Here is a 27,389-nt window from a genome sequence, read left to right on the forward strand (position 1 = left end):
TAATGTCTAGACAGTATAAAGAATTCTTACAACTTAATAATAAAGACCAATAACCAAATTAAAATATAAACAATAGGCTAAAAATTAAAAAACAACAATACTATGAGAAATAAAGAATTCCTTTGACAGGCTCATCAGCAGACTGGACATGGCCAAGGAAAGAATATCTTCAAGATAAGAACTTCCCAAACTGAAATACAGAGAGGAAAAAAAATAATGGAAAACAAAAAACAGAACATAATATCTAAGAATTGTGAGACAATTATACAGAGTATAATATACGTATAATTGGAATACCAGAAAAAAATATCTACACTAATAAAAGAGAAACATGGTAATTGGCATACGACCGCTACCCTTTTCATTGGCTAATCAGCGAGATATGCAAATTAACTGTCAGCCAAGATGGCAGCCGGCAGCCAGGCAGCTTGAAACTAATATGAGGCTTGCTTGCCTCAGTGACGGAGAAAACCAACGTTCCCCGCCTGCGGCTCCCGCCGGACTTCAGCCAGCAGGATCGCAACATTGTATGCAAAGGCCAGAAACCTACTTTCAGCAACGGAGGCCTAAGAGCTGGAGCCAAGCCTCAAGCTAAAGCTGGCCCAGAATAAAAAAAATAAAAAAAGGAAAAAAGGAGCGGTTGGGAGCTTCAGTCACCCCCAGCCTGAAAACAGCCCTCAGCCCCTCAGCCAGACTGGCCAGGCACCCCAGTGGGGACCCCCACCCTGAAGGGTGTGTGACCAGCTGCAAACAGCCATCATTCCCTCACCCAGGCTGGCCAGGCACCCCAGTGGGGACCCCCACCCTGAAGGATGTGTGACCAGCTGCAAACAGCCATCATCCCCTCACCCAGGCTGGCCAGGCACCCCAGTGGGGACCCCCACCCTGATCCAGGACACCCTTCAGGGCAAACCAGCCAGCCCCCACCCGTGCACCGGGCCTCTATGCTATATAGTAAAAGGGTAATATGCTTCCCAGCACCGGGATCAGCGGAGCCGAGAGGCCTCCCGGCATCGGGATCAGCGTGACAGGGGGCAGCACCCAAACCCCCTGATCGCCCTGCGGCTCTGTGCATGACAGGGGGTGGCGCCGCAACCTCCCCATCGACCCTGCCTTGAGTGTGCCAGGGGGCGGTGCCCCAACCCCCCAATCGGCCCTACCCTGAGCGTGACGGAAGGTGGCATCGCAACCTCCCAATCCGCCCTGCTCTGTGCATGACAGGGGGCGGCGCCCCAACTCCCCAATCGACCCTGCTCTAAGCCCGACCAGGGGCTGCACCTAGGGATTGGGCCTGCCCTCTGCCACCCGGGAGCAGGCCTAAGCCAGCAGGTCATTATCTCCCGAGTAGTCCCAGACTGAGAGAGGGCACAGGCTGGCTGAGGGACCCCCCCGAATGCACAAATTTTTGTGCACCGGGCCTCTAGTTTAAAATAAAGATGACTGAGCTTTATTGTGTTTTGTGTGAGATCCATCACAGAATAAAATCTTTTGACCTCCAAAAGCAAGTACACAGCTTTATCTCTCCAGATCCTCCAGGTCAAAACCGTGTGCTATCTTGGGGTTGTCTTTCTGGATATGAAGGTTTATCATAGATTTGCTGTGATGATCTCTCACATAAAATCTTTTGTAAGCCAAGGAACCATGGTAATTGCTGCTACCAATAGTATTCTGGCAATCAGGCTCCACTTTACATGGAAATAATGACAAATTCTACATGTAAAAAATTGTTTTCTTGTCATTATTGATGTAAATAATCAACAAAAATGTGACAAAAGATAAAATGAGATGGAGTCAATGGTAATTTAATTATCTTTTCTTCAGACAATAGATCTTATAATAGAAGAAAAACTTCACTTGTTAGTGATATAACTGCACAACACTGAATTGTTCTCTTCAGATATAATTATTAGAAAAACCAAGATGACTCTAAATGACTTCTGGTCCATCAGTAGTGAGAAAACAGTGGAAAAACATGCATTCCTTCTCCAAGAATATCAATGCATCCAGAACAATGCCCAGAATCATAACTAATTAACTTGGACATGCCATTTCTGGAGTATATAAATGAAATACCATACGTACTCCTCTGAACTAAAGCTGTATCTTAATAGAACATAATATATAATAATAAAAGCGTAATATGGTAATTAGACCAGACATCCTTCCGGACAATCTTCCGGACGAAGCTGGGACCCCCCCCCCCAGTGCACAAAATTTCATGCACTGAGCCTCTAGTCTATATATATAAAAGCCTAAGCAACTGAATGACAGGTCGACCGGTTGCTATGACCACCAGGGGGAAGACACTCAATGCATGAGCTGCCCCCTGGTGGTCAGTGTGCTCCCACAGCCAACCTCTTGTGGCCAGCCAACCTCCCGCGGTCCCTCCCCAGCCGGCCAGCCCCCTCAATCGGACCAATCACTGGCCAGGCCGAGGGACACCACCTGTGCACGAATTCGTGCACTGGGCCTCTAGTCTAATCTAATAAAGGAGAAACATGCAAATTGACAGTACCTCTGCCACATCCACAAGCCACACCCCACCAGCCAATCAGGAGCAAATATGCAAATTAACGCAACTAAGATGGCAGTGGCCATGGAGTTGGAGCGAGCAGGATACTTGGGTTGCCCCTGGCGATGGAGGAAGCCAAGCTTCCCGCCTGCCCTGGCCAGCCCTGAGCTCCGCTCAAGGCTACAAAGTTTCAATTATAGAAGATAAATCCCAGATACCTGCTTCCAGCCCACGGCCGTGGCCAGCCTGAAAACGGCCATCTGCCCCTCACTCAGGCTGGCCAGGCACCCCAGTGGGGACCTCCACCCTGAAGGGGGTGTGGCCAGCCTGCAAACAGCCATCAGCCCCTCACCGAGGCTGGCCAGACACCCCAGTGGGACCCCCACCCTAATCCAGGACACCCTTCAGGGTAAACCAGCCAGCCTGTGCACCCGTGCACCAGGTCTCTATCCTATACAATAAAAGGGTAATATGCAAATTGACCCTAACAGCAGAACCACTGGGAATGACTGGTCACTATGACACACACTGACCACTAAGGGGCAGATGCTCAATGCAGAAGCTGCCCCCTGGTGGTCAGTGCATTCCCACAGGGGGAGCTCTGCTCAGCCACAAGCCAGGCTGATGGCTGCCAGCACAGCGGTGGTGGCAGGAGCCTCTCCTGCCTCCTCAGCAGCGCTAAGGATGTCTGACTGCAGCTTAGGCCTGCTCCCCGCTGGCCAGTGGACATCCCCCAAGGGCTCCTGGGCTGCCAGAGGGATGTCTGACAGCCAGCTTAGGCCCGATTCCCCTGGGGAGCGGGCCTAAGCCAGCAGGTGGACATCCCCCAAGGGGTCCCAGACTGTGAGAGAGACAGGCCCTCTGGGGGGCCTCTAGTTTTTAATAAAAGTAAATATAAGAGGGGTCATCATTACTGATCCCTTGGACATGAAAAGGATAATAAGGAATACTATGAATAACATGCCCACAAATTTGATTACCTAGATCAGCAATTTTCAACCTTTTTCATCTCATGGAACACACAAAGTAATTAATAAAATTCTGTGGCACACCAAGTAGATATACAGATGGCCAATAAGCACAGGAAAAGATGCTCAACATCACTAGTCATCAGGAAAATCAAATCCAAAATGAGATACAACTTTATACCTATTAGAATGGCTATAATTAAAAAGACAGCCGAAACCGGTTTGGCTCAGTGGATAAAGCGTCGGCCTGCAGACTGAAAGGTCCCAGGTTCGATTCCGGTCAAGGGCATGTACCTTGGTTGCGGGCACATCCCCAGTGGGAGATGTGCAGGAGGCAGCTGATCAATGTTTCTCTCTCTCATCGATGTTTCTAACTCTCTATCTCTCTCCCTTCTTCTCTGTAAAAAATCAATAAAATATATTTTTAAATAAATAAATAAATAAAATAAAAAGACAGATAATAACAAGTGTTGATAAGGGTGTGGAGAAATTGGAACCCTCATAAATTACTGGTGGGAATGTAAATGGCACAACCACTTTAGATAAAGAGTTTGGCAGTTTGTAAATATAGAATTACCATACTGAGCCAAAAGAAATGAAAACAGATATCCATGCAAAATCTTGTACACAAATATTCATAGCAGCATTATTCATAATAACCCAAAAGTGGGAGGAAAACAAGTCTACCAACTGATGAATGGATTTAAAAAATATAATACACATATATAATGGAACATAAAAAGAAATGGAAGTACTGATATTTGCTACAACATGGACAAATCTTGAGAACATTATACTACGTGAAAGAGGCCAGCCACAATGAGCCACATATTGTTTGATTCAAATAACGTGAATGCCCAAAAAGACACAAAGTAAATTAGTGGTTGCCTAGGGCCTGAGAGATGATGGGGGGGGGGGGGGGGGATGGGGAATGATTACCAACTGATTATAGTGTTTCTTTTGGGGTAATGAAATATCCTAAAATTGATTGTGGTGATAGATGCATAACTCATGTATATGGTAAAACACTGACTTGTACATTTAAACTAGAGGCCCGGTGCACGAAGGGGGAGGGTGGCCCCTCAGCCCGGCCTGCACCCTATCGCAATCTGGAATCGCTGGCTCCTAACCACTCACCTGCCTGCCTGATTGCCCCTAACCACCTCTGCCTGCCTGCCTGATAGCCCCTAACCACTAGCCTGCCTGACTAATCGCCCCTAACTGCTTGCCTGCCTGCCTGCCTGATCACCCAACTGCTCACCTGCCTGCCTGATCGCCCCTAACCGCCTCTGCCTCAGCCCCTGCTGCCGCGGCATTGTCCGGAAGGGTGTCCAGAATAACGTCTGGAAGGTCATTTGGCTGTCCGGTCTAATTAGCATATTACGCTTTTATTATTATAGATGGCTTACTTGTATAGCACGTAAATTACATCTCAATAAAAGTGTTATAACTTCAACAAAGATATAGGAAATATAAAAAATAGAACAGCAAAAAAAAAACAGTCAGAAATAAAGAATAAACTAACTGAAATGAAGTATACATTAGAGAGAATAAACAGTGGAATAGAAAAAGCAGAGGATCGCCGAGGCCGGTTTGGCTCGGTGGATAGAGCGTCAGCCTGCGGACTGAGAGGTCCCGGGTTCGATTCCGGTCAAGGGCATGTACCTGGGTTGCGGGCACATCCCCGGTGGGGATGTGCAAGAGGCGGCTGGTCGATGTTTCTCTCTCATCGATGTTTCTAACTCTCTCTATCTCTCTCCCTTCCTCTCTGTGAAAAATCAATAAAATATATTTTTTAAAAAAATAAAATAAAATAAAATAAAAAAAAAAAAGAAAAAAAAAAAAAAAGAAAAAGCAGAGGATCAAACCAGAGATTTGGAAGATAAGGAAAAGGAAAACACCTAATTAGAACAGCAAAAGGAAAAGAGAATCCAAAAAGATGACGATAGTATAAGGAGCCTTTGAGACAACTTCAAGCACACCAACAGTCACATCATGGAGGTGCAGGAAGGAGAAGAGAGAAATAAACTGAAAACCTATTTGGGAGAGAACCAATATGGTGGCATAGGTAAACTTGGGTACTCCCCGCCTCCCACAACTACATCAAAATTACAACTAAAATACAGAACCACCATAATTCGGAACTTCATGAAAATCTGGCTGAATGGAAGTCCTACAACTAGAGAAGAAGAAGCACTGCCTGGGTGGTGTGGCTCAGTGATTGAGCATCAACCTAGGAACCAGAAGGTCACAGTTCAATCCCAGTCTGGACACATGCATGGGTTGCGGGCTTGAACCCCAGTGGGGGGCATGCAGGAGGCAGCCGATCAATGATTCTCTCTCACCACTGATGTTTCTCTCTCTCTCTCCCTCTCCCTTCCTCTTTGAAATCAATAAAAAAAAAATATTTTAAAAGATAAAATAAAAAAAGAAGAAAGCACATTGAGACTGGTAGAAAGGGTGGGGGCACAGAATGGCTGGTCCCACAACTACATGTGGTGATTTTAATTGGGAGGGATATCTTGGCTGCAGAGGCCTCACATGAGGAGCAAGGGATCCTAGCCCCACACCAGATCCTTCAGCACAGAGCTGGGAAGAGAAGTCCTGGTAACTTCAGGCTGTAAAAAACAGTGGGGATTGTGGCTATGTGACACATAGGCTGCTGGAGACCCGGGGAGTTCCTCTTAAAGGGCCAGCACATGAACTTACACAGACTGGCTCCCTCTGAGCTCCAGTGCTGGGGCAGCAGCTTGGGTGGATCCAGAGACATAGAGAGAGGAATTGCATTATCTGGCATTGGAGCAAGAACTCAGGGGCTGCTTTCTCCCAGACAGGGGTCCTCGTAGGGGTCATTGTTCCTATGCTGAGACCTCCCCTGTTGCAGAACTTCCATCAGCCTGGCTCACACTGTTTACTCAGCCCTAGTGAGACCCTGCCCCATCCAATTTGCAGCTCCACCCAAGCTATTTGCAGTAGCTTTTTTGTACTAATGGCCTGTCCTGACTCAGGTTTCAGACTTTCCTAAAATCTCTTAAACAACCAGCAGCTGGAGTTAGAGTACCCCATACCTATCAATAAGAGGCTCAAGACCTGCCACTAGCACCGGCCTGCATTGCTTCACCGCTGGGCATCATCTGGACATTTCCAAGCCCAACACAAGTTGCAGCCATCTGCAGATCTCTCTGTAGCTCTGGCCAGGTGGCCAGCTTCAGACCATACCAGATTACAACTCTACACATCCAGGAGCAACACACTCAAGAGGCAGACTCAATGAACACCAAAACCCCACTGAAGCAAGTCCTGCTCTATATGGGTGTCTCCTGCACAGCAGCTCTTCACAACTGGCCTTCACAGCCAACTGGCCTGGAGGTCAATTCCTCCAGTAACGCCAATAACAGTCAAGGCTCAACTACAAGACTGTGCACACAACCCACACAGAAGCACACCTAGAGTGACCAGCTCAGGTGACTGGGGAGGCTGAGCCACTAAGCCCTACAAAACATCTACTATACAAGGCCACTCTACCAATTCCAATAGACATAGTAGCTCTACCTAATACATAGAAATAAACACAAGGAAGCAGCCAAAATGCAGAGACAAAGAAACGTGTACAAATGAGAGAACAGAAGAAATCTCCAGAAAAAGAACTAAATGAAATGGAAGGAAACAAACTACTAGATCCAGAGTTCAAAACAATGGTTATAAGGATGCCCAAGGATCTTAATGAGAGTTTCAAGGGACTTAGTGAAAATTTCAAATAAATGAAAAAGGACCGGTCAGAAATTAAGCATATACTAACTGAAATAAAGAATAACTTACAGGGATTCAACAGTAGAGTAGAGGGTTCCAAGAATCAAATCAATGATTTGGAAAATGAGGAAGCAAAAACACCCAATCAAAAGAGCAAAAAGAATCCAAAAGTATAAAGACAGTGTAAGGAGCCTCTGGGACAACTTCAAGCATACCAACATTCACATTATGGGGGTGCCAGAAGGAGAAGAGAGCAAGAAATGGAAAACCTATTTGAAGAAATAATGACAGAAAAATTCCCCTATCTGGTGAAAGAAATAGACTTACAAGTCCAGAAAGTGCAGAGTCCCAAACAAGAGGAACCCAAAGAGGCCCACATCTAGACACTTCATAATTAAAATGCCAAGTGTTAAGGACAAAGAGAGAATCATATATATAATGTTTTTATTGATTTCAGAGAGGAAGGGAGAGGGAGAGGAAGAGAGAGAAACATCCATGATGAGAGAGAATCATGGATCGGCTGCCTCCTGCATGCTCCCCCCACTGGGGATTGAGCCTGCAACCCGGGCATGTGCCCTGACGGGGAATCGAACCCTGACCTCCTGGTTCATAGGTCGACACTCAACCACAGAGCCATACCAGCTGGGCCAAAGAAAGTATCTTAAAGGCAGCAAGAGAAAAGCAGTTAGTTACCTACAAGGGAGCTCCCATACAACCGTCAGCTAATTCCAAAACAGAAACTTTGTAGGCCAGAGGGTGTGGCAAAAAATAGTCAAAGTGATGAACAGCAAGGACCTACACACAAAATTACTCTATCCATCAAAGCTATCATTTATAATTGAATGTCAGATAAAGAGCTTCACAGACAAGAAAAAGCTAAAGGAGTTCATCACTACTAAAACAGTACTACATGAAATGTTGAAGGATATTCTTTAAGAAGTGGAGGAGGAAGGAGAGGAAGAGGAGGAGGAGGAAGGATAAGAAGAAAATAAAAAGATAAAAAATATGAACACGAAAATGTCCATAAAAAAAAAAAATATATATATATATATATCAACAACTGAACCTAAAAAATCAAAATAAACGAACATGGAATCTAATGAACAAAATAAACTGATGAATAATATAGAACCAGAGGCATGGAAACATGGAACAGACTGACAAATCTCAGAGGGAAGGGAGGGGGGGGCAGAGAGATTAACCAAAGAACTTATATGCATATATGCACTACCTATGGACACAGACTACAGGGTGGTGAAGGCCTGGGGTGGGAACCAGATGGAGGGGGCAATGGGGGAAAAAAGGGGGACATCTGTAATACTTTCAACAATAAAGATTTTTTAAAAATAGATAATAAAGATCAAGTACAGGTTGAATTAAAAAAATAAAAATAAAAATAAAGACTACTTGAAAAAATAATGACAGAAAATTTCCCTAACTTGCTGAAAGAAATAGACATACAAGTCTGGGAAGCACAGACAGTCCCAAACAAGATGAACTGAAAGAGGCCCACACCAAGACACATCATAATTAAAATGCAAAAGGTTAAGGACAAAGAGAGAATATTAAAAGCAGCAAGAGAAAAGCAGTTAGTTACTTACAAGGAAGCTCCCATAAGACTGTCAGCTGATTTCTCAACAGAAAATTTGCAGGCCAAAGAGAGTGGCAAGAAATAGTCAAACTGATGAACCACAAGGACCTACAACCAAGGTTGCTCTCTACTCAGCCAAGCTATCATGTAAAATCAAGGACAGATAAAGAGCTTCACATACAAAAAAAATTAAAGGAGTTTATCACCACCAAGCCAGTATTATATGAAATGTTAAAGGATCTTCTTTAAGAAGGAAAAGAAGGAGGAGGAGGAGGAGGAGGAGGAGAAATAAAAAATATGAACAATAAAATGGCAATAAATACACACCTATCAATAACTGAATCTAAAAAAAAAAATAAAGCAGAACACAGATTCATAGATACAGAGAACATTTTGATGGCTGCCAGATGGGAGGGGGGCTGTGGAGATGAGTGAAGAAGGTAAAGTGATTAAGAAGTACAAATTGGTAGTTACAATATGGTCACTTGGGTATAAAGTACAGTATAGGGAATATAGTTAATAATCCTATATATAGTAAAAGCCTAATATGCTAAGTGTCCAGTCATCCATTCAACCAATCAAAGCATAATATGCTAATGATATTCTAAGGCCACTCAACCACTCATTATGACGTGCACTGACCACGAGGGGGCAGACAGTCGACTGGTCGACCAGAAGCTATGACATGTACTGACCACCAGGAGGTAGATGCTCCGACTGGTAGGTTAGCTTGCTCCTGGGGTCTGGCCGATCAGGACTGAGTAAGACGGGCTGGACATGCCCCGGAGCCCTCCTGCAGTCCCTCCCCGGCTGGCCAACCTCCAGAGTCCCTCCCCGGCCCTGACTGTGCACCAGTAGGAACCCTTGGCCTGGCCCAGTGGTCGGCAAACCGTGGCTCACAATCCACATGCGGCTCTTTGGCTCCTTGAGTGTGACTCTTCCACAAAATACCACGTGCGGGAGCGCACGTACACTGCGATTGAAACTTCGTGGCCCATGCACAGAAGTCGGTTTTCGGCCTGGGTGAGTCTATTTTGAAGAAGTGGCGTTAGAAGATGTGGGGGGTGTCGGTCGGTCGGGCGACGGTAGACGCGGCGCAGGCGGGCCACAGGATATGCAGCGCAGGGGAGGCACATGTGATTCATGCACGAGTTGAGTGAGCCAGTCAGTCAAAAGTCTCAGGTGCAGTGGTTAGTGCTAGCCGCATCCGCAAATCCCGCGCGGGTGACAAAAGATAGACGAAACAAGTATACAAAACAAGTGTGGATGGGAGAGTTGGAAGGGGTCGACCTCAGCGAACTTACCTCAATCAGACTGAGGATGTTTTTAGCAAAGGCCAGCTTAGGAGTACCCTAATTAAGTTAATAACAATGTACCTACCTATATAGTTTAAGTTTAAAAAATTTGGCTCTCAAAAAAAATTTCAATTGTTGTACTGCTGATATTTGGCTCTGTTGACTAATGAGTTTGCCGACCACTGGCCTGGCCTGTGCCCTCTCACAATCCAGGACCTCTCAGGGGATGTCGAAGAGCCGGTTTCAGCCCAATCCCGCAGGCCAGGCTGAGGGACCCCACTGGTGCACAAATTTGTGCACCGGGCCTCTAGTATTATAATAACTATGTATGGTGTGAAATGGGTGCAAGATTTATCAAGATGACCACTTAGTAAGTTATGTAATGTCTAATCACTGGTGTGTGCACCTGAAACTGATGTAATGATGTATGTCAACTGTAAATGAAAAATAAAGATTTAAAAATAATAATAATATAAATTATGAGCATAATGGAACTTTTTGGAGTAATGGAAATGTTCTAAAATAACTGTGGTGATGGCTGTCTAATTTGCTAAAAAGCATCAAGTTGAATATTTACAATGGGTACATTTTATAGTATATAAATTATACCTCCATAAAACTGTTTTATTTAAAAGCAACATTAAAAAAAAGAAGAGAAAAAGGGATAGATATAACATGGGCCATTTAAAAGCAATTACCATATTAAATAGGCATATTTAAATCCCCAAACCTTTGTTATTACATTAAATGTAAATGTACTAAATGCTCCAATTAAAAGACAATGTTATGCTGTTTTCCAGTGAAACATCTATATATATAAAAGGCTAATATGCTAAGTGTATGTCCAGGTAATGACATCACATAGCAATGTCCGGCTTCCTCTTCCTAGCAACTAGCCTCCCTGCAGTTTCTTCAGCCCAGGAACACAGTTTGTTTTATAGCCAGGTAGAAACATTTCACACTTTAACCAAATGTCTGTGAAGCGTTTTCCCATGCCTCATCTCATTTGATCCTCACAGAAGTCCTGGAAGAGGTAGATAGGAGACTTAGTGGAATCCTATATTCTTTTCATTAGCTGGAAAACAGAGATTTAGAAAGCTTAGAAACTTGACTCGACTGAAAAGAAATGGTGGACCTTGAAAACGACTTCAGGTTTTCTCACTGTGCAGAATATAGTCAAACACTGCTGCAGTTAAATATTGTACCCTTTGTTCTCCCTGCATGATCTGCAATAATGATCTGCTTCGTGTTGATATTTACTGCTGTGTTGCTGACAATTACCTGAGAGAGAAGTTAGGGGGCTTCACTGGACTGGAAAAAGTTTAGTTAAACCAGAAAGCAGGTCTAATTAAGCAAGTTTATTCTATATCTATAAAAGGCTAAGTTGACTCACACATGCATGATACATATAAAGCTCTCATTGGCGCCAATCGCACATGTGTGTTTCGATCTGTCATTGTCAATTGTGAATTTGGTTGACACTTCTATTATAGAGAAAGGGCAAATAGTGATATTAAAATATTTCTTCTAATTTCCTTTCAATGTGCACGAATCTGTGCACTGGGCCACTATTCTTTTATAAAAGTTGAAAGTAAATGAATGGGAAACAATATACAATGTAAACCCACACCAAAAGAAAGGTGGTATGAGTGTTTTAAAATCAGTATATAAGACTTAAGGCAAAAAGCATTACCAGAGCTAACGATACTTTGTTTTTTAAAAATATATATACTTGTATTGATTTGAGAAAGAGAGAGGAAGGGAGAGGAAGACAGAGGGAAACATCAGTATGAAAGAAAAACATTGATCTGCTGCCTCCCGCATGCACCCAGATGGGGATCTAACCGCAAACTCAGGCATGGGCCCCAACTAGGAATCGAACCACCGGCCTATCAGTGCATAGGGTGACACTCAACCAACTGAGCCATATGGGCCAGGGCTAGAAATACTTTGTAAGAATAAAAAGTCAACCAAGACGATGTAGCAGTTCTACAATGTACCTAATAAATAGCTCCAGCAGGAAAAAAGAAGGACTACCTTTTGAGACAGCATGGAGGGACCTGTTGAGTTATTATGCTAAATGAAATAAGCCAGTCAGAGAAAGACAAAGTATCACATTATCTCACTCATATGTGGAATCTAATGAACAAAATAAGCTGATGAATAAAGTAGATCCAGAGACATAGAAGCATGGGACAGATTGTCAAATCTCAGAGGGAAGGTGGGGGTGGGTGGGAAGAGATCAACCAAAGAACTTGTATGCATATATACATATCCCATAGACACAGACAATCTGGGCCGAGATGGGGGGAGGAGGGGAGGGCTGGAAGGGGTCAATGGGGAAAAAAAGAGGACATATGTAATACTTTCAATAATAAAGATTTTTAAAAAAAAACAACAACACAAAAATTGACAGAGGCTAAAAAGAAAAATAGGCAAATCCACAATCATAGTGGAGATTGTTATAATTTCTCTCAGAAATTGATATATGTAGATACAAAAGTAGTAAGGATATTAAAGATAAACAAAATTGACAATGTATAGCACTACACCTAATAACTGCTCTCTACACTTATTTGCAAGTACACAGAGAGCATTTACAAAATGATCAGTTCCTAAGCCATAGAACAAATGCCAAGACATTTAAATAAGAATCAAAATACAGACTATGTTCTCTGACTGCTGTACAATTAATCTAAAATCTGCAACAGAAAGGTAACTATAAAATCCAATGTTTAAAAATTAAGATATACACTTCTAAAAAATGCATGGGTCAAAGAAGATGAAATCTGAAAATATTCTGAAATAAATGATAGTGAAAAATACTATGTATCAAAACTTGTGGGCTGCAACTAAAGCCATCATTGGTGGCCAGCATAAACCTGATTCCAAAACTTGTTCAAAGGAAAATTATAAGCCATTTTCAATCACGAACAAAGAAAAAGAAAATCCTAATAAAAAAAAATTGGATCAAATTTAGCAATCTAGCCCTGACCAGTGTGGCTCAATAGGTTGGGCATATTCCTGTGCACCAAAGGTGCCAGTCTGATTCCCAGTCAGGGCACATGCCGAGGTTGCAGGCTCAGTCTCCAATAGCGGGTGTGCAGGAGGCAGCTGATTGATGTTTTGCTCTCACATCAATGTTTCTCTCCCTCTCCCTGTCTTCCTCTCTTGCCCAAAATCAATAAAAATAAAAAAATAAAAACACACCTTAAACCCTGGCCTGTGTGCTCAGTGGTTAGAGCGTCAGCCAGCGCACTAAAGGGTTGCAGGTTCAATTCCCAGTCATAGGCAGGGTGTACCTGGGTTGCAGGTTCGATTCCTGGCCCCGGCTAGGGCAAATGCAAGAGGCAACCAATCAATGTGTCTCTCTCACATCAACGTTTCTCTCTCTCTCTTTCTCTCTCTCTCTCCCTCCCATTGTCTCTAAAAATCAATAGAAAACATATCCTCGGTTAAAGATTAACAACAACAAATCTTAAAAGGTTGAAAATTTGTATCAGAAATTCAGATTTGATTTAATATTTGAAAATTTTACTCAATTTAATTCATCACATTAATAACAAAGGAGAACGATTATGTGAACATCTCAATTGATGCAGAAAAGCATTTTAAATTCAACATTCATTCATAATAAACTCATAAGCTCAGAAAAGAAGTGAACTAATAACAGTATCTACAGAAAACCTTCAGCAAACATATACAGAATGGTGAAATGCTTGAGGCTTTTCCTCTTAGATCAGGAACATACCATTTCAATTCCCTGCACAGGCAGCACAGTTAGGCAGGATAAAGAAATCAAAGATATAAGATTGGAAAGGATAAAATAAAAACTTCATTTGCAAATGTGATATTCACAGATGATTGAACACATACACAATCCAGAAGAATTTGAAGGTAATGTATTAAAATATAGGAGCAATATAAATAGAAGAGCAATTTAAAAAATCCATCGGTTTTTCTATTATACCTACAGTTAGAAAATGCAATTTTAAAAACACTATTTACAATATCATAAAAAAAAGTCAAATGCTAAGGAATAAATGTAACATAAGTTAGGCAAGAAAACTAGAAAAAAATTATCAAAAGAAATTAAGATCAAACCAAAGAAAACAAGAAGAGGAAAGGAAACGGGGAGTAGGGAACAGGGGAAAAGAGAATAAAAGTATTATATTTAATAGATGAAATGCAATCTGAATACAATCTCAATCAAAATATTGTTGTAAAACTGTAAGGCTCATTATAAAATGTGTATGAAAATGGCAAAGGGCCAAGAAGAGCCAAGGAATCTTAAAGACAACTAAGTAGAAAAAGCTACTCCTTTTCAATATACTATAGACAAAATCAACACAAAGTTACAGAAAATAAGACAATGTGTCACTACCAGGATAAATAGACAGATTAGTGAATCATAATAACATGAGACACACAAAGGTGGCACTAAAAAGTAAGGGGGGATAAAAGAGACTTTTCAATAAATAACAGTGGGTCACACTAGATATCTATATAGAAAAGCTCACACCACATCCCAAAATCAATTCCAAGTAGAGTGAATATTTAAATATAAAAGATGAAACAACAATGCTTCTAAAAGACAAACAATATCTTCATGACCTTGAACTAGGCAAATACAACCTGCACTAACATAAGGAAGATAGTGATACCATGAGTTGTATTAAAATTAAGCACTTCTGTTCAGCAAAAGATCTTTTTAGAGACTGAAAAGACAAGCCACCAAATGAGAAAAAGTATCTGCCAAGCTAATAGGAAATGAAAAAAATTAAAGTCAACAAAATCAGAAATGATAGAGGCGAAATAACAACAGACCCCACAGAAATACAAATGATTGTTAAAAAATACTATGGACAACTCTACTCCAACAAACTAGACAACCTGGAGGAAATGGACAAATTCCTACAAAAATAGAACATTACAAAACTTAATCAGGAAGAATCTAAAAATCTCAACAGGCCAATAACTAAGGAAGAAATTGAAGCAGTCATCAAAAAGCTTCCAGCAAACAAAAGCCCAGGACCAGATGGCTTCACAGGGGAGTTTTACCAAACATTCAAGGAAGAACTAAAACCTATCCTCCTCAGACTACTACAAAAAATTCAAGAGGAAGGAACACTTCCAAGCTCATTCTATGAAGCCAGCATCACCCTAATACCAAAACCAGATAAAGAATACACCATGGAAGAGAATTACAGGCCAATATCCCTCATGAACATAGATGCCAAAATCCTCAACAAAATCTTAGCAAATCGGATCCAGCAGTACATCAGAAAGATCATACACCATGACCAAGTAGGATTTATCCCAGGGATGCAAGGATGGTACAATATCCGCAAATCAATAAATGTGATACATCACATAAACAAATTGAAAGAAAAAAACCACATAGTCATATCAATTGATGCAGAAAATGCGTTTGACAAAATTCAACACCCATTTTTGATAAAAACTCTCAGCAAGTGGGAATAGAAGGATCATACCTCAACATAATAAAAGCCATATATGACAAACCCACAGCCAACATCATACTCAATGGACAAAAACTAACACCATTTCCCCTAAGAACAGGAACAAGACAGGGATGCCCACTCTCACCACTCCTGTTCGACATAGTTCTGGAAGTGTTAGCCATTGCAATTAGGCAAGAAGAAGAAATAAAAGGCATCCAAATTGGAAAAGAAGAAGTAAAACTGTCCTTATTTGCAGATGACATGATATTATACATAAAAAACCCTAAAGACTCCATCAATAAACTATTAGATTTAATAAAAGAATTTGGCAGTGTAGCAGGATACAAAATTAACGCCAAGAAATCTATGGCATTTCTATACACCAATAGTGAACCTGCAGAAAGAGAGACTAAAAAAAAATCCCATTTACCATCACACCAAAAAAATTAAGCTACCTAGGAATAAACTTAACTAAAGAGGTAAAAGACCTCTACTCAGAAAACTACGGGACGTTGAAAAAAGAGATAGAGGAAGACATAAACAGATGGAAGAACATACCATGTTCTTGGATTGGTAGAATCAACATCATCAAAATGTCCATACTACCCAAAGCAATCTATAAATTCAACGCACTTCCCATCAAAATACCAACAACATATTTCACAGACCTAGAACGAACTCTCCAAAAATTCATCTGGAATAAAAAAAGACCCCGAATAGCTCCAGCGATCCTGAGAAAGAACAACGTAGGTGGGATCTCAATACCAGATATCAAGCTGTGTTACAAAGCCACTGTTCTCAAAACTGCCTGGTACTGGCACAAGAACAGACATATAGATCAATGGAATAGAATAGAGAGCCCAGAAATCGGCCCGAACCAATATGCTCAATTAATATTTGACAAAAGAGGCAAGAAAATACAATGGAGTCAAGATAGTCTCTTCAATAAATGATGTTGGGAAAATTGGACAAATACATGCAAGAAAATGAAACTAGACCACCAACTTACACCATACACAAAAATAAACTCAAAATGGATAAAGGACTTAAATATACAACGGGAAACCATAAAAATACTAGAAGAATCCAAAGGCAACAAAATCTCAGACATATGCCAAAGCAATTTCTTCACCGATACAGATCCTAGGGCATTGGAAACTAAAGAGAAAATAAACAAATGGGACTACATCAAAATAAAAAGCTTCTGCACAGCAAAAGAAACCATCAACAAAACAACAAAAAAGCCCACTGCCTGGGAAAACATATTTGCCAATGTCATATCTGATAAGGGCCTAATCTCCAAGATGTATAGGGAACTCATACAACTTAACAAAAGGAAGATAAACAATCCAATTAAAAAATGGGCAAAGGATCTAAATACACACCTTTCAAAAGAGGACATTCAGAAAGCCAAGAGACATATGAAAACATGCTCAAAGTCACTAATCATCGAGAGATGCAAATCAAAACAACAATGAGGTACCATCTCACACCTGTCAGAATGGCTTTCACCAACAAATCAACAAAGGACAAGTGCTGGAGAGGATGTGGAGAAAAAGGAACCCTAGTGCACTGCTGGTGGGAATGCAGACTGGTACAGCCACTATGGAAGACAGTATGGAGTTTCCTCAAAAAAACTGAAAATGGAACTCCCATTTGACCCTGTGATCCCACTTCGAGGAACATATCCCAAGAAACCAGAAACACCAATCAGAAAGGATATATGCACCCAAATGTTCATGGCAGCACAATTCACCATAGCTAAGATCTGGAAACAGCCTAAGTGCCCATCAGTAGATGAATGGATTAGAAAACTGGTACATCTACATGATGGAATACTATGCTGCTGTAAAAAAGAAGGAACGCTTACCATTTGCAACGGCATGGATGGAACTGGAGAGCATTATGTTAAGTGAAATAAGCCAGTCAATGAAGGAAAAATACCACATGATCTCACTCATTCATGGACAATAAAGACCATTATAAACTTATGAACAAAAATAGGTACAGAGGCAGAGCTGCCTAAGACAGACTGTCAAACTGCAGAGGGAAGGCCGGGGAGGGTAGGGGGGCAAAAGGGGAGGGGGGTAAGAGATCAACCAAAGGACTTATATGCATGCATATAAGCATAACCAATGGACATAAGACACTGGGGGGTAGGGGAGGCCAGGGGATTGTCAAGGGCAGGGGAAAAAAAGGGACATATGTAATACCCTTTGTAAGACTGTAAGCAATAAAAAAAAAAAAATTAAAGTCAATGAAAAGAACCACACACACACACACACACACACACACACCAAAAAATGTGCAAAAGATTTAAACAGGCAATCCACCAAACAGGGTGTCCAAATGTCCAATAAACATGAGAAGGTGCTTAACCTCCTTAGCCAATAGGGAAACACAAATTAAGATCATGAGACCATTGCACACACATAAGAATGGTTCAAGTTAAGACTGACAACACCGTGCATTCGCAAGGACATGGAACAACAGCAACCCATACACTGCTAGTGGGAATGTAAATTAGTACAACCACTTGGTAAACTGTTCTGTAATGGCTATTGATGCTGAACCTATGCATATCCTATAACCCAGCAATTCTAAGTATACATCCAACCGAAATTGTGCATATACACATCAAGAAACATATACAAGAATGTACTTATAAACATCATTTATAATAGCCCCAAACTGGAAAACTCCCAAATACTCATCAAAAATAGAATAAATTGTGGTTTGTTAATACAACAGAATACCATACAGAAAATGAACTACAGCTTCACCATCAGCAGGGATGAACCTAACAATGTTGATTGAAAGAAGGCCAACATCTCCCGAGGGGTCCCGTATTGCGAGAGGGTGCAGGCCAGGCCGAGCGACGTGCACCCGGCCTCTAGTATTTTAATGTTTATCTACATAGTGCATATCGGGCGCAATGAATAGAAAGACTTTCATCAATGCATATTATGGCTAAATTTCAGAATACTAAAGGGGGGGAGGTGGGAGGAGGAGAAGAGATGGGGGAGAGAGTATCCTAAAAAGCTTTCAGGGGCTGAGGTATGGGGAAATAGGTCATATACAAAGGACCAGAAATCAGAACAGAATCTCCCAAAGTTATACCAAATGCTTAAATATAGTGGAATAACACCTTAAAAATGTAAAGGAAAAAGACTTCCAAATTAAAATCTTTACTCAGCTAAACTAAATAGACAAGTGTAAGAATGAAAGACCTTTTCAGACACACAAGCTTTTAAGAAAAAGTTACCCTAACTGGTTTGGCTCACTGGATAGAGCGTCGGCCTGCGGACTAAAGGGTCCCAGGTTCAATTCCAGTCAAGGCCATGTACCTTGGTTGCAGGCACATCCCCAGTAGGGGGTGTGCAGGAGGCAGCTGATCGCTGTTTCTCTCTCATCCATGTTTCTAACTCTCTAGCCCTCTCCCTTCCCCTCTGTAAAAAATCAATAAAATATATTTTTTTAAAAAAAAAAAGAAGAAAAGAAAAAGTTATCTCCCATGTATTCTTTCTTAGGAGGCTACTAGAGAATGCACTACCTGAGAAAAAGGGTGACAGGATTCAGGAAACAGAATCTAAACATGAGAAAAATAAAATGCTCTGAATTTGGTGACAGGAAATCCCAAGAATTCAGCTGTTTAGCTGTCCAAGCAAGGAACTTGTTCAAACTGGAGCAGAAGGGTGGAGAATTCTAATGATTTCTCTTTTTAAAAAATATTTTTTATTGATTTTTAGGGAGAGGGAGAGAGAGAAACATCAATCGGCTGCCTCCTGCATGCCCCCTACCAAGATCAAGTCCAAAACCCCAAAACCTGGGCATGTGCACTGACTGGGAATAGAACTGGCAACCTTTTGGTGCAAGGCTGACACCCAACCAACTGAGCCACACTGGCCAGGGCTAAGAAGGATTTCTTTTAACAAAAAGGGGGGGGGGGCGGGGCGGGGAGGAGAGTTTTAGAATTGAGGAATAAATTGTAAGAACACAAAAAGCCAAGGAAATTTTTAAAAGATTATTAATTTTAAAAGCCAGATTCAAAAGGCTACATATGGATATGATTCCATTTCTAGGACAGTCTATACAAGGGCATTAGAATAGGAGAGAAAACAGAAGAGTAGTTGCCAGAGGTTGGGGTTGGAAAGGATTTGACTACTATGTGGGAATTTTCTATATCCTAACTAGTGGTGGTCACAGGACTGTACACATCTATCAAAATGTATACATAGAAAAACATACTAAAAATGGTGAATTTTACTGTTTATATTTATATCTCGATTTAAGAAATAGGGGGGAAAGGGTGGCTTTTAACTCTAAGAAAAATTAAAAAATTATGAAACAAAAATAATTGTTGAATACAATTGCTGTAAATAATATCATCATCACCACTGTAATAAAAATACTTAACACCAACACCCCAAACTATGATAGAACTACAACAGGAGAATGATGGACACAAAACATGTGGCACAGGTGGCTGTGAATTAAATTTTAATCTTCTACAAGAGGAAAATAGATGTCTAAAATTTAAAAGTCAGTAAACAGCCTTATAAGCATGCTATTTAGAAATGCTGGCTCTCCTGTTTCCTGGACCCTTCCTTGCAAAAGAAATAGTTACAGTGTAGAGTAGATACTGGTTGCCTGGGGGGTGGGGAGAGGGGGGGATGGGGACATGGGAGTGAAAAACAAGGCAGGGCACTGCTGGGGTTTTTTGTTTTGTTTTGAATATATTTTTATTGATTTCAGAGAGGAAGGGAAAGGGAGATAGAAACATCAATGATGAGAGAGGATCATTGATCGGCTGCCTCCTGCGCGCCCCACACTGGGTATCGAACCCACAGCTGAGGCATGTGCTCTGACTGGGTATCAAACAGTGACCTCCTGATTCACAGGTAGAAGCTCAATCGCTGAGCCACGCTGGCAGGGCAGGGCAGGGCAGGGCACTGCTGTTTTTTGTTATAAGGCTCATGATACTGAGAGGTCTTCACGATCATATTCTAGGTATTCAACGTCACAAGGCATCTACTCTCATTTTAAAATAATCATTTGGATTTTGTTTTCCTTATGAACAGCTGAGTACTGATGAAAGAGCCAACATCCAGTCATCTTCAAAGTTTGAATTTTTGGCAGGTGCTGTATGGGTTTTTCTCTTGGAGCACTTGTGGTTTAACAGTTTATATGTGATAATCTCTTACATCATGCTACTAAGGCTATCAACCTGTTTAGTGAATGTGACATTTATAGTTTTCATGGACTTATTTTGTCTTTATTGCACTTTTCTTTTTAAATAATTAAAGGCTGAATTCTATATACACCAATGTACATTGTTTAATCCTAAGTGTAAGATATCTATACCTCAAAATATCATATTAAGTGCAAGGAAATAGCCATCTTAAAGGATAATTAATGAAGATTAAATACCTTACGTTATTCTGCTAACAAATGGGAACCAATGATTACTTGTGTCCACTTTAATAGGATTTGTTTTGTTTCAATATAATTGGAAATGAAATTTATGGCCTGTGAATACAAAAACTTCCTATTAAGATTAATGATATTTATTTATATTTTTAATTTGAGAATTTATCCTATCCAGGGGTTTTTCAGTATCAAATTACCTTAACCGGCAGGGGAAGACTATATTTGACTTAAACCCCTAAGGTTTCACAAATACTAATGCTTATTAGAATAACGGTAAAACAAGTAGCACCTACTTAATGTTTTTTTTAAGGGAGGAGTCCATCTAAATAAAAAATATCAAGTAATTAACACTCGGGAAAACAGGAATTTTGATATGGCAATAATCATTAAAAAACAATGACTGGCATTTGGAAAACAGGACAAGGATGTCATAACCCAGGAGTATCTGAAGCAGTATCTCTAGGTGTTGTAGGTAAGAAATATGGATTTGATTCTAACTGCAATGAGATGGCACTGGAAGGTCTGATTTGCTTTACGGAACAAATGTGTTGAGAAGTGTGAATAAGCTCTGTAAGTGCTAAAGCATCCTACCAGCATATTTTCTTACCTGAACAGGACAAACTGAAAGGGAGACGGAAATAAGGCACGCTAAAATCTAAGTGGGACAGGCCTGTTCTAAACCATGTGGCCAGGAATCTTCTCCAAGACTTCTCTTAAGTTCCATTTAGGGAAATGGGCAAGACTTGGGGAAAGAAGATCACCTTTGGTGGAAGAGGAATCAGGAATATTATTTTTGACATATTCAGTTTGAGATGTCCATTAGATATCTAACTGGAGGTGATGAGAAGGTATTTGGGTATACCCATCCGGAGTAAAAGGGAAGATATCAGGATGGAAATATAGATTTAGGATCCATCAGAATATAGAGTACTTATTAAAAACAATACTCACTAACCTTTACAGCATGCTTATTGTGTTTCAGACACTATTTAGGTGCTTATATTTATTAACTCACTTGTTCCTAACCTTAACAGATTAGCCCCCATGACTGTCCCTATTTTACAAATGAAATGAGATATAAAGAAATTAAGTAGCTTGCCCAGAGACACATAGCAAGCATGGGCCAGAGCTGGGATTCAAGCCTAGGTAATCTGATTCCAGAATTCTTTAAAGCCACTGGACTGTTTGGGAGTAGATAGAACATGACTGAGGAGGAGGAAGACTGTGCCCTCAAAGTATTTCATTTCAAACGATTTACTGAGACCTGAGTTCTTATCAAGTGTCTGGCACCATTTCAGTCTCTGCAGATGTAAAGAAAAATAAGAAAAAGTCCCTCAAGAAGATAATGTCCCTAATAGCTGCAGGTTGATGAACATCTGTTATGTGCCACACACTTGCCAAGCATTTTAGACGTATCATTTCACTTAATCCTCCTAACAACGCTATGAGGTAGATGTTATTGCCATTTTAGAAATAAGGAAACTGAGGTTAAATAATACAACATAGGTCACTCAACTAGTGAATGACAGAACTAGGGTTCAATCTAGGTCCACCTTGAAAATCTGGTCTTTTCCAAAGATTTCCTGTTACATGTTACAACATGGGTGAACATTAAGGACATTATTCTAAGTGAATGATTCCACTCATATGAATTATTTAAAGTATTCAAATTCACAGAAACAGAAAGTTGAGTGGTAGTTACCAGAGGCTGAAGGGTAAGGGGGAGGGTTGCCTACTGGGTATAGAATTTCAGATTTCCATTTTTTTTTCATATATTTTTATTGATTTCAGAGAAGGAGAGGGAGAGACAGAAACATCAATGATGAGAGAGAATCATTGATTGGCTGCCTCCTGCACGCCCCCTACTGGGTATTGAGCCTGCAACCAGGGCATGTGCCCTTGACCAGAATAGAACCGGGACCCTTCAGTCCCACAGGCTGATGTTCTATCCACTGAGCGAAACCATCTAGGGCAGTGGTTCTCAACCTTCCTAATGCCCCGACCCTTTAATACAGTTCCTCATGTTGTGGTGACCCCCAATTTCATTGTTACAAATTTAACATAATTAAAGCATAGTGATTAATCACAAAAACAATATGTAATTATATATGTTTTCTGATCGTCTTAGGCGACCCCTGTGAAAGGGTCGTTCAACCGCCAAAGGGGTTGCGACCCACAGGTTGAGAACCGCTGATCTAGGGTTAGAATTTCAGATTTTCAAGATGAAAAAATTCTGGCAACCTGTTTCACAACAATGTGAATATACTTAACACTACTGAACTGTACACCTAAAAATGGTTAAGATCGTACATGCTATGTTTTTTATATCACAGTTAAAAAATTTTTTTTTAAATCTGGTCTTTCCCATTATAGCTCATACCATAATGGATATGCTTACGGTGCTATAGAAATACCTGTGAAGCCCTGACCAGTGTGGCTCAGTTGGTTAGAGCATCATCCTGTGCACTGAAGGGTCTTGGGTTTGATTCCCAGTCAGAGCATATACCCAGGTTGCAGTTAGATCCCCAGTCAGGGCGAGGTTGGGGTGAATACAGGGAGGCAACCAATTGAGGTTTCTCTCTCACATAGATGGTTCTCTCTCTCTCCTTCCCTCCCTCCCTCCTTTTCTCTCTCTTTAGAATCAATGAAAAACATATCCTCTGGTGAAGATTTAAAAAAGAAATACCTTTGCAGAACTAATTTATTCTGCAATATGGAGAGAGAGGGTGGGAGGTGTGGCAAATAAGAAATCAAGGAAAGTTACCAGGAAAGGATATATTTGAAAGATGAAGGTCCCCACTTTATCTTCACTACAGTTCTGCAAAGGTGTCTCCATCTCCACCTCTGAAATAGTTCCTACACCGGTATACTGTATCATCACAACCATCAGCCTAAACCAGTGGTTCTCAACCTTCTGGCCCTTTAAATACAGTTCCTCATGTTGTGACCCAACCAAAAAATTATTTTCGTTGCTACTTCATAACTGCAATGTTGCTACTGTTGTGAATCGTAATGTAAATATCTGATATGCAGGATGGTCTTAGGCGACCCCTGTGAAAGGGTCGTTCGACCGCCAAAGGGGTCGCGACCTACAGGTTGAGAACCACTGGCAGGAGCCTTCTATCTGGTGAACTCCAGTCTCCTCCCATTCCAAATAATCCAACACTGAAAACAAATTAAGTGTCCTAAATTGCTCCATTCACTATGCTTAAGAACTCTTGTGCCTCTCCACTGCCCTCAGAACATACAGGATTATCAAGATGGTGTTTAGGAGCAAATTATCTAACCTTTCAGTGCCTTAGTTATCTCATCTGTGTTAAGGAATGAGTCCTGACATTAAATTAAAAAAAAACCTGAGGATTAAATAAAAACATTGTATACCTTGCACAATGCTTGAGCCAAAGTATCTGATCAGTAACGGAGTTAGCTCCCTTTCTGCGTGTCCTAATACCCAACTCAGTAAGGCACTTTGGTTTAAAGAAGGATAGAGCAAGTATTTCCAGGATCTTCTTAAGGCAGAGAAGAACGCCAGCGGGAAAAAGTTGCTCATCTATGGCTATCCCTATGTCCAGGAAAATACTGCTCACCCAGACGGCTTCATCTGTAAACCTCCATACAAAGTGACCATCTAGTCTTTATGTTATTCTGTCCTTCTAATCATGAGAAAACACTACAAAATGGCTCAAGATTAACACACATACACGAAGTTACACTGTAGAAAGTCTCACTCCCATCTTCTCTCCATCTACACAATTGCCACAACACTCCCACCAACCACTTTATTACTTTGTTGTGTATCCTTAAAGTTTCTTTATGCCCCCAGCTGGTTTGGCTCAGTGGATAGAGCGTCGGCCTGCGGACTGAAGGGTCCCAGGTTCAATTCCAGTCAAGGGCACATGCCAGGTGGCAGCTTGATCCCCAGTGGGGGGTGTGCAGGAAGCAGCTGATCAATGATTCTCATCACTGATGTTTCTATCTCTCCCTTCCTCTCTGAAATCAATAAATATATATATATTTTTAAAAGTTTCTTTATGCAAAAGCTGTCTTTAAATTAATGTTTTACTGGTGTGTTTACAATTCAAGTTCTGGGAACATGGAGGGGGATAGGAAGGAGCAAGGAGCTTAAGTCATTCTGCTTTACCCTAATGCAATGGCCTTCGTTGGTTAAAAAAAATAATCATACGTTGGGCGCCTATTATAAACCAGATATCAAATATAGCATTAATATTAACTGATTACCCTTCTGCCCTTACTATGCACCGGAAACGCATTTACTGCTTTACACAATACACTCCTCTGACCCCCCACAACACCCTGAGGCAGGTTACTAATTATTATCTCCATTTTACACATGGGGGAAACCGAGGCAGAGGAGGTCACTTGCCCACGCAAGCGAGAGCAAGGCTTTGCATCCGGGCCCGACACCACTCTTAACCAGGACACTGCATCGGCAAACAGATCCAGTCCCCGCACCCGCTGGAGCGAAGCCTACCATGAGATACCGGCGAGAAAAACGGGGTAGACAACAAAGAAATATGTAATTACACCGTGCGAAAGTAATGCGGACGAACACACTCAGGACTGTGACTGCACAACAATGAGGCCTCCCTGGGGCCGGGGGTCCAGGAAAGGCCTCTGTGAGAGAATGACATAACGATAAACTTAGGACACGGAGGGGCTGGAACGATGACCGCCCGCCCCGGTCACTGGACGAGGCGGAAACGCGAGGCGCGCAGGACCGAAGCAGACTCGCCGGAGTCCCCAGACGTGCGGACGTGGCGCAGGGAAGGCAGGACCCAGACGCAGGCCCCGGGCTCGCACACGCCATCAGTGCGGGATGCAGCCCGGCCCCGCTCGGCCCCCAACCCGGGGCCTGGAGACGGCCGGTGCCCGCCACCCGCCGCGGCTGACAGCGTGCGCGCCACCCACGGGGAGACCCCGTGGCCGGCCGAGGGGGGTCGGGCCCGTCCTGCGGCGGCCGGAAAGGCCTCTTTCCCCGGTCCCCCGCCAGCTCCCGCCTGGTCCGCCCCGCCCCGCCCCTCCGGGCCGGCTTCGTACCTGCACGGCCCGGACCAGGCCCCGGCCGGTCAGCTGGCCCTGCCGCAGCTGCAGCAGAATGTTAGCGGGCCGCGGCCGGCCGCCCCATCCGCCCCAAGCCGCCACCGTTGCCGCCGCCCGTCGCCCTCGGCTGGCCCCAGACCCAGCAGCCGCCGGCGCCGCCGCCATGTCTCCTCGTCGGACAAACAGGAAGCAAGCGGCCCCGGGGCCGCGGAGATTTCTACGGGGCGGCAGAGGGGTCGCCGCAGCGCCCCCAGCAGGCCGTCGGTGGAGGCACAAGCCGCGTGGCAGGGACTGTGTGCGCCGCGGAGCCTGCTGGGAAATGTAGTCTTGGTTCCAGACGGGGCAGGTGCGTTGAGAACTTTGCTGCCTCGGTTGCTTTTCGGGACCCTGGGTGCGCCATTTCGGCGGCGAGGTCCCCCAGGTCTAGGACGAGTCCTGCTTGCGCACTCTCCCATTTCTTGTCTGTTTGGGGGCGTTACAGCCAACTGGCCTGGGAAAGATCCTGGGCTCCAGGCCAGGAATCAAGCCTCTTGTAATTCCTCACTGTCTTTCCGCCCTGGACTCTCCGCCGACCTCGACTCCCTGCGCAATTGCCTTGTTAGTTCATTCAGTCAGCAGTTATTGGGAGCCTATTCAGCCAATAAATAGTTCTTGGGGGCCTGCTTTGCACCTGGCATTGAGCAGGTCACTGGCAATACAGTGGTGCGCAGAACAGACTAGATATCCTGATTGGGAATGCAGGTTTCACGGGAAGACGGCAAGTCCATACATAAATAAACGCACAATAACTGGGTAAATTGTGAAACTGGGTAGGTTGCAGTGAAGTTAAAGGAAATAATGGAAGGAAAAGGGATTGGTAAATTGCGATGTCATATTCTGTCAGAGGAAACTTGACTATTCAGCGAGGTTTTTATCTACCATATCCTGAAAATAACCTAAATATTCATCAACAGGTGACTGGTTAAATGAACCATGGTTCATTTATACAGTAGAATACTATGCAGTCACTAAAAGAAATATTATGCACACACACTCTTATATAGGAAAATGTTCATGACACAGTTAAAATAAGCTCATGGAAGACCAATATGTGTCATATGATCCAATTTGTATAAAAATTATCTACTTACATAAATTTTTAAAAAATATCTTTTTATTGATTTCAGAGAGAAGAAGGGAGAGGGAGAAAGAGAAACATCAATGATGAGAGAGAATCATTGATTGACTGCCTCATGCACACCCTCTACTGGGGATCCAGCCGTAACCCAGGCATGTGCCCTGACCAAGAATAGAACCATGACCTCTTGGTTCATAGCT

The 27,389-nt window shown here is 42.3% G+C and overlaps 1 protein-coding gene across 3 annotated transcripts in view; it reads right to left on the reverse strand.

The window, feature by feature from the left end:
* The window catches only part of TRPC4AP (transient receptor potential cation channel subfamily C member 4 associated protein), a 91,058-nt gene extending 64,781 nt beyond the window's left edge, over positions 1-26,277 (reverse strand). The window contains exon 1 of one of the 3 annotated variants that reach the window (XM_059705966.1): positions 26,070-26,277. In XM_059705966.1, coding sequence (XP_059561949.1) covers positions 26,070-26,237 — 168 coding nt within the window. In that variant the 5' untranslated portion in view covers positions 26,238-26,277. The remainder of the gene's footprint in view (positions 1-26,069) is intronic. The other 2 variants (XM_059705969.1, XM_059705968.1) reach the window with 2 other exon arrangements.
* Between the last annotated feature and the right edge of the window lie 1,112 nt (positions 26,278-27,389).

This window comes from Myotis daubentonii, chromosome 8 (genome assembly GCF_963259705.1).
Source record: "Myotis daubentonii chromosome 8, mMyoDau2.1, whole genome shotgun sequence".
NCBI classification, from domain to species: Eukaryota; Metazoa; Chordata; class Mammalia; order Chiroptera; family Vespertilionidae; genus Myotis; species Myotis daubentonii.